Source organism: Myzus persicae, unplaced genomic scaffold, assembly GCF_001856785.1.
Source record: "Myzus persicae strain clone G006 unplaced genomic scaffold, MPER_G0061.0, whole genome shotgun sequence".
Classification (NCBI taxonomy): domain Eukaryota; kingdom Metazoa; phylum Arthropoda; class Insecta; order Hemiptera; family Aphididae; genus Myzus; species Myzus persicae.
Window position 1 is genome coordinate 465,392 of NW_019101513.1, and position 7,002 is coordinate 472,393.

At 29.1% G+C, this 7,002-nt stretch overlaps 3 protein-coding genes across 3 annotated transcripts; 2 read left to right on the forward strand and 1 right to left on the reverse strand.

The window, feature by feature from the left end:
* The first annotated feature begins 524 nt into the window (after window positions 1-524).
* On the forward strand, window positions 525-2,283 carry LOC111029387 (NADH dehydrogenase [ubiquinone] 1 alpha subcomplex subunit 6). Its single transcript, XM_022308361.1, has 3 exons — window positions 525-814; window positions 877-992; window positions 2,028-2,283. The coding sequence occupies exons 1-3, from the start codon at window positions 685-687 to the stop codon at window positions 2,160-2,162; spliced, it is 381 nt and encodes a 126-aa protein (XP_022164053.1). The 5' UTR covers window positions 525-684; the 3' UTR covers window positions 2,163-2,283.
* Window positions 2,284-2,414: 131 nt separating this feature from the next.
* Window positions 2,415-4,430, forward strand: LOC111029385 (mediator of RNA polymerase II transcription subunit 30). Its single transcript, XM_022308359.1, has one exon. The coding sequence runs from the start codon at window positions 3,349-3,351 to the stop codon at window positions 4,015-4,017; it is 669 nt and encodes a 222-aa protein (XP_022164051.1). The 5' UTR covers window positions 2,415-3,348; the 3' UTR covers window positions 4,018-4,430.
* An 899-nt stretch (window positions 4,431-5,329) lies between these two features.
* On the reverse strand, window positions 5,330-6,722 carry LOC111029386. Its single transcript, XM_022308360.1, has 2 exons — window positions 6,124-6,722; window positions 5,330-5,843 (listed from the first exon to the last, which is right to left on the reverse strand). Exons 1-2 carry the CDS (start codon window positions 6,213-6,215, stop codon window positions 5,426-5,428), a joined length of 510 nt encoding a protein of 169 aa, XP_022164052.1. The 5' UTR covers window positions 6,216-6,722; the 3' UTR covers window positions 5,330-5,425.
* Between the last annotated feature and the right edge of the window lie 280 nt (window positions 6,723-7,002).

Sequence of the window (7,002 nt, forward strand, 5' to 3'; positions counted from 1 at the left end):
CCCCCCCCTAGTTGCGCTTATGGGTGAGGGCAAGAAAACTTGTTATTAACAAATATAATATAAGTACATTCTTATAATCCACAGATAAATCAGCTGTGTATAGGTGACAGGTATACTCACAATTGTATCACCAGCTTATATCTATTATTTTTTTATGAGTTGGGAGGATATACTATAAAGAATTTAATTTTTAATAGACATATTCAGTAAAACACATGTATTCATTATCCATAGACTATATTGTTGTATTGTGTTCAAATTTCAAGGGGGAGATATGACCCCCATAACAACCGGTTCCGGCCGATGATACACCAGTCACGGACAGTTTATAATTTCATATATATTATATCATAGTCCGTGCTCATCACAGATTAATAAAATACATTTATTTATAGATATAAATGTGTGATATATTATATATGACGTTTATTCTATGTATCTGTGGTGCTCATAGTATCGTGCTTTTAACATATGATTGATAGTCAATGTTTTTTATCAAACTTGAAAGGTTACTGATGTTTGATAAGACATTAATCATACAAATTTATTTTAGACATTTTCTTAGTATTACAATATCTATCTTGCATCTACTTCACTGTTTAAAATATTTAATAAATACAATTATTTTTCACCGAAAAATTCATTACGATTGTCGATATTTGAAAATACATATTTTTTTTTAAAATGGCTGCTCGAGAAGCCTCTAAATGTGCAACTAAAATAGTTAGACCACTATTATCATCTGATAAATCGGAAGCTAAAAAAAGAGTTTTAAATTTATATAAAACATATTACAGGCAAATCCCTTTGATGTGTAAGTACACAATTTAAGATATATTTCCAACATTTGTATGCAAAGTTAATGTATTCTTTTAGTGTTTGATCGTCATTTACCCGTTACAAAAGAAGAATGTCAAATTAAGTTGAAAGAAGAATTCTTGAAAAATAAACACATAACTGATGTTAGAGTCATTGATATGTTAGTGATCAAGGTATGTAAAAATGTATAAACATCGCTGCAACTAAGTATATCACTGGAAGCTCAGATGCTTTATAGTACATCTGGCATTGCATTGTCCTAAGCCGGAAGTCATAAAAAAATGTTGTTAGAAGTAAATGTGTTGCTTTTATTGGATTATTTAATCTCATTTTGTATACAAATTCAAAAGGTCGAATCATAATTTTTTTTTGCTATTTTGTTCATTACACATTTAGCTTTCTTTGATTTTATTAAGTAATTATCACAAAAACACAGAACATCACAGATTTTAATCTGTGTTTGAACAAAATACACACACCAAAAGTCATAATGAGGTATATTATTAATGTTTACAATTATTACAAAATGAATCACCAGTTTTGATTTGCTTATCTTGTTAAAAACAATTCATGTGAAACCAGAATCTAGGACTGTTTATTTAGATTATTAGCTACAGGTTTGTGGTATTTTAAGCCATTATTTTTTTTACTATCTTAGTTTCTTCAGTAGAAGGTGTAAGAAAGTTAAATTAAGTTTGTATATTAATTCAATATAAGCTCATTATTTCTTACTCAAATTTGGTATTTATTTTTCTTATTATTTAAAAAATAATGTTTGTATTTGATAAAATGTTAAAAAAATGGATTCCTCACAACTCTTAATTACGAAGGCAATACTGACCTAATAAACTCAGAGAAAGCTAAACGCGTTATGAAGAATATAGCAAAAGAAAATGTATGATTTTCGGTCTCAAAATGTAGCACAAATGTGATTAAATTGATCAATGAAAGCAAAAAAAAAATATTTCAAATGAAAATATATTTCTGACTGCTCAGTATAAGCGACCGGTGAGTGCTTAGTGCCCTATGATTTATCTGAACAGTTATATAGAAAAAGCAAAAGTGTATCAGGTACCTACTATCTATAAGTGTTAATACGTTTTAGTTTATAGTGTTTTTCTAATAATACAAATTTGTATGTGTTTCCTATTTATTACTATAATATCATCTTTGAATGAATAACTCATTTTATAATTTTTAATTTGCAGGGTCAGATGCTGTTGCAAGAAATTGTTACTAAATGGGCTCAGGACTGTCATGTAATGACATTATTTAAGGATACTGTTGAGCCAAAGCCAAATGATTTTTTGTCAAAATTTGTTAATAATAATGACTCTCAATAGTTTAATTAATGAATAATTTTTCTATTAGCTGATTCATTTAATTGCATATACTTAGGTACATAAAATGCAAATGCGTTCTTTGTTGTAACATATAATATAAAAAGTAGATTCAAATTGAAAATTGTTCTTATTTAATTTTGAAAACATTTATTAACTAAAAAGTGAAATTTCAGTTTTTATATTATGTACTAAAAATTCAAGGGGGCAAAAGTACTAGACTAAAAATATGGTAAAAAAACCCCTATCTAACAAACTCTGGAACAAATTCACCTTAGCTACCCAGCATGAATTTGATTTTTTTTTTAAACATACGAGTATAATATTCAACGAGTTATGAATAATAGTGCAAAAATAAAATTATAAAATAATAATTTTGGAAATTAAAGCCTTCCAAATTATTTCCAATTTTTTTTGTACCATTGTTCTTAACTCGTTGGAAATACATTGTAAAGAAAAAAAAATTCCTTCTGGGTAGCTAAAGCTATTTTATGATCAAACTCTAAACATTCAATGCTTGTGCTCAAAAATTATTAGCATGTTTACATAATCGTCATAATACAAATTCTGTATTTCCATAAATAATTAACTATACCATACTAAATACCTAATGGGCAAATGCCTATCAATCGTATTTGTATATGATTTTATCAGACAAATTAATAAATGCGTAATATTATACAACCTATACAATTTAATAAGCGTTATGGTTCATAATAATGAATATATTTTCAAAAAACATAAATAATTAATCCATTCCGTGATAATACTTGACGCTTTCCGCTTAAAGCACAGAAAAATTTCATAGAACTATAGAACAATATGGACGCGAATGATAATAGTTTGTGGACCACAAATTGTGGTTACAAACAGTAGCAACCCCTAGCGACTACAGCGCCCCCTGTGGTTGTTTAATCATGCATTCGTATGACAGATCTCAGGAGTTGGGCCAGTTGTGGTGTTATCAGAAATTCAGAACTTCGCCGGAGTGTGATGTAGTCTTCTCAATCTTAATCCTCGTTCTGGTACTCAATTTGTCACGGCCTATTGGTTAAATATTTTTATTACTTATTTGTATTCCATGTCAGTACACCGTCTATGTAAAATTTAGATTTTACTTCTTACTTTGTGTACGAAATTGCTTTACAATTATTTAAATTAAAGTTTTATATAACATCCGTATATCAATATGCAGTCGTCTCAGACTGGCATGGTTGGTCAACCAAGCTTTAACGTGGGGCCTGGCTTACAATCTAATATACAGGCACAGGTTCCGGGTCAACACAATGTATTGGTACCACAAGTTCCTCTTAATCAGAATCCTGTAGGTGTTGGTTCCGTTTCCCAGCCTCCAGTGCCTCCTTCCAACCAGAATCAGTCAGCATCTGGTCATCAATTTAACACTGCATCTTTGTGTCGTTTTGGACAAGAAACCGTTCAAGAGATAGTGTCTCGCACACATGAAGTGTTTCAGCTACTTAAAGTTCTTATGCCACCGAATGGTACTACAACTGGTGCTAACATGAGTAATGAAAGGCGGATTAAAATGCAAGATCAATTGAGGAACATAAAATTACTATTTAAACGACTAAGAATTATATACGAAAAATGTAATGATAGCTGTCAACTACAAGGTATGGAATACATGCATATAGAAGGATTGATTCCACTCCAAGAAGAATGGGACATGAAGTCTGAAGAAAGGAAAACTAGCGAAACTTATCGTGTTGCTAGCGATGAAATGAAAGAAGTAGCTGAACAATTAAGTAATAAAAATAGACATTTAAAAGAAATAATTGATCATCTTCGAAGAATTATATGGGAAATAAATACAATGTTAGCAATGAGGAGGTCTTAATACACTTATTTAAGTTTCAAATAAACTTGAGGTATTAATAAATCTCCGAGATGTATATATACTATTTATCTATAAGCCAAATTTATGATAATTTCAAGATCAATCAAAATAAATGTATTTGGTTTGGTTTGTAGCATTTTTATGAATAAAAGATGTAACACCAATACAAGAGTAGCTTTTTTTAAAATTTACTAATTAGTTATTACTTATTACATAGATACAATTCTTATAAATATATTTCAATTTATTTTTTTAGTTCTAAGTGGGGCCAATTTGTTTCCTTTAAAATGTAATAATTATTTCTTAATAAAATTAGCGGGACACATTAATGGTTCTTTTATTCTAACAGTTAATTTGTAAATACTTAATACTTGTGTTGTATGTTAACCATATTAAACGTGCACTTGTCTAAATGACTGGGTTATTTTATTTAACACATATATAATTTATATATTCAAGTAATAGAGAAATTATAGCTGATATTCAGTATTTATTACCAAAGAATTTTCAATATGCAAAGAATAACAATCTACCAGAATCAGCATTAAAAATATTATCAATAAACCATCAGAAATTAGTGTCTGAATTGAACAATTTCTCAAAAATATATGACAACATTGCAAAGCCTCTGAGTTCAAATACTTCAAAACTGTATAATGATGGCACATTTCAATGTACATTTTGAACTTTTCTTCAAAAGCAAAAATCTTACTGGCCATGTGAGGGATAAGTTTATTTTCTTCTTTCAGATTGGTTTGAAGTATATCATCTTTTAGTTACATGTGCAAGTAATGCAAATTTGTAAGAAAATGATAGTGAATTTATTTAAGGAAAATCAGCTTTTTGTTCATAAATAAATAATTTAATTTTTAATTTTTTTTTGCTTAAAAAATGCATATTGTTTCAAAATAATACAAGCCACGAGTTTGGCTTTTCATCGGTATGATTTTCAAAAAGTCTTCTTCAATAACATTATCTTTTGAATAAAATCTAACAAAAAGTATTAATTGAGAAGTATACTTATGTCTTATATCTGCTAACTAATCCAATGCTAAAGAAAAAAATCAGCTATCTATTAATTCGTAGATCACTGAATCGAATACTTGATTTCCAAGAAGTTCGGTCCTCCAATCACAATACCTGTGCCATCTACTGGACAAATAATAATAATAATAAATAGAAAATTTCTATTGATTCATAATTACTGTATTGTCTGTATGTTAGATTAAATGTGGTTTGATGAATCAAGCATGAAATCTGAAAAAAATATAGGAACACTGACTAGATAATTCCATAACTTTAAAACATTTTAATTGCGTTTAAGTTGATAACATTTATTAAACTTCTTATGTACTTATATTATATACATTAGGATTTAAAAAACAGTATAAAATATGTAGGTAATATTTTATGAATGGACGTTAGACATTTCTGTTTTTTTAAATATTTTAAGTATTTTTTTTCCAGGTATTAAAGTTTGTGATAATCCAGGTCTTTTCTTTTTTCTATTTAATTTTGAACTCTCTTCATTTGATTTGTCTTCATCTATTGTATTGGGACCATTAAATAGTTCTGAATCGTGAGCAAATTTACACTTATTTCCGAAACGACAGCGACCTTTTTTGTTCATCCAACATATATTTTTCCCATTAACTTTTGTAAGGTGGTCCTTAGCAGGAACCATTTTAACATGTTTTTCTAATACTGCACTTTTAGCTCTTTCAGCTTCTAAGTAAGGATTTCTGAAGACAGATTCATTGATAATACCAGTATCTTTAAATCTTGGTGCGGGAAGCTTATTCTCAATTTTAAACTCATCATCTGTCCTGAAATTAAAATAAAGCAAAGGTAATAATGTTTTACAACTAATAATATTATTTTAATTTTATACAGAGGCATACAATGAAATAACAATTTGGACATAGTCACACAGGCATCAGATTATCCATTGAAATTAAATTTTAATTTGTTGACATAAAATCATGATATATATTAACATTAGGTGTATTTGAAAATTGTAAATATATTTTTTAGTATTGATTGCATCACTGAAATCTGTGCAATATGTTCCAAAGAAATCAGGTATAGGTAATTGATCAAAATTACTTCATCTCCTTAGTGTTTTCATCTAGATTTTGATCACTTTCCAACGAATCACTGTCTGTTTCATCACCATAATCAGCAACTAATGAATTCATTATAGTTTACTATCCGATTTCGATTATGGTACGACGTCAAGAAGATTTAACGCAATTTTTTAACTAAATCTGGTAGACAGAAGTTGTAGATAGTAAGGTAGTAAGGTAGCTAAAGTATTTTAATTTGTCATATACTACTTTAAAAAGTATCTAAATTCAATAGTATCCTTAAGTAATAACCCAAGGTGTGTAGATAATTATTATCCATTTATCCTAGTCATAATCACGGACTAAGATAAACCATAGTTCATATCACGAATAGATAGAATCACAGTCCATACTATCATGGACTCCATAGATTATAATATTAAACTCGATTAAAGATATATTATGAAAACAGTAAGTTACCGACTACAGTGGAAATGTGCAATAGTGCACGTCTTTGTATAACACAGATTTAGATAGATAGAAATGATAGAATGCTCAAAGATAGAACATAGAAATCTGTGTACCATAACCCACTATGTCAAAAAAGGTAAACCTTATTCCACTATATAGACAAGCAATTATGAGTGTTCTTTCTTGGCGTAACAACATAGAGGGCGCTTTTTGATTACTCGTGCGAATTGTTGTCCAGGGAAGCAGCTGCTATCACTGCGAGTTGTTGTTATCATAGACCTTATACCACATAATAGGTTTAATACTATGTGCTATGTTTTTATGAAAAAATGTACCGAAACCACGGCTATAGATACTATGGTTGCACGACGATGAAAATTTTTTGACCGTGCAATGTTCTTATCAAAAACCTCGTGACTGCTAGCGCTTTCAGCGGAACTTGTAGTCT

Bases quoted from the DNA above. Each gene is read 5' to 3' on its own strand.
- LOC111029387 (XM_022308361.1), top strand. From the start codon at position 685: ATGGCTGCTCGAGAAGCCTCTAAATGTGCAACTAAAATAGTTAGACCA. The intron at 815-876 runs GTAAGTACACAA...GTATTCTTTTAG, and splicing joins CAGGCAAATCCCTTTGATGT to TGTTTGATCGTCATTTACCC. The intron at 993-2,027 runs GTATGTAAAAAT...TTTAATTTGCAG, and splicing joins TTGATATGTTAGTGATCAAG to GGTCAGATGCTGTTGCAAGA.
- LOC111029385 (XM_022308359.1), top strand. From the start codon at position 3,349: ATGCAGTCGTCTCAGACTGGCATGGTTGGTCAACCAAGCTTTAACGTG.
- LOC111029386 (XM_022308360.1), bottom strand. From the start codon at position 6,215: ATGAATTCATTAGTTGCTGATTATGGTGATGAAACAGACAGTGATTCG. The intron at 5,844-6,123 runs GTAATTTTGATC...TTTTAATTTCAG, and splicing joins GAAAACACTAAGGAGATGAA to GACAGATGATGAGTTTAAAA.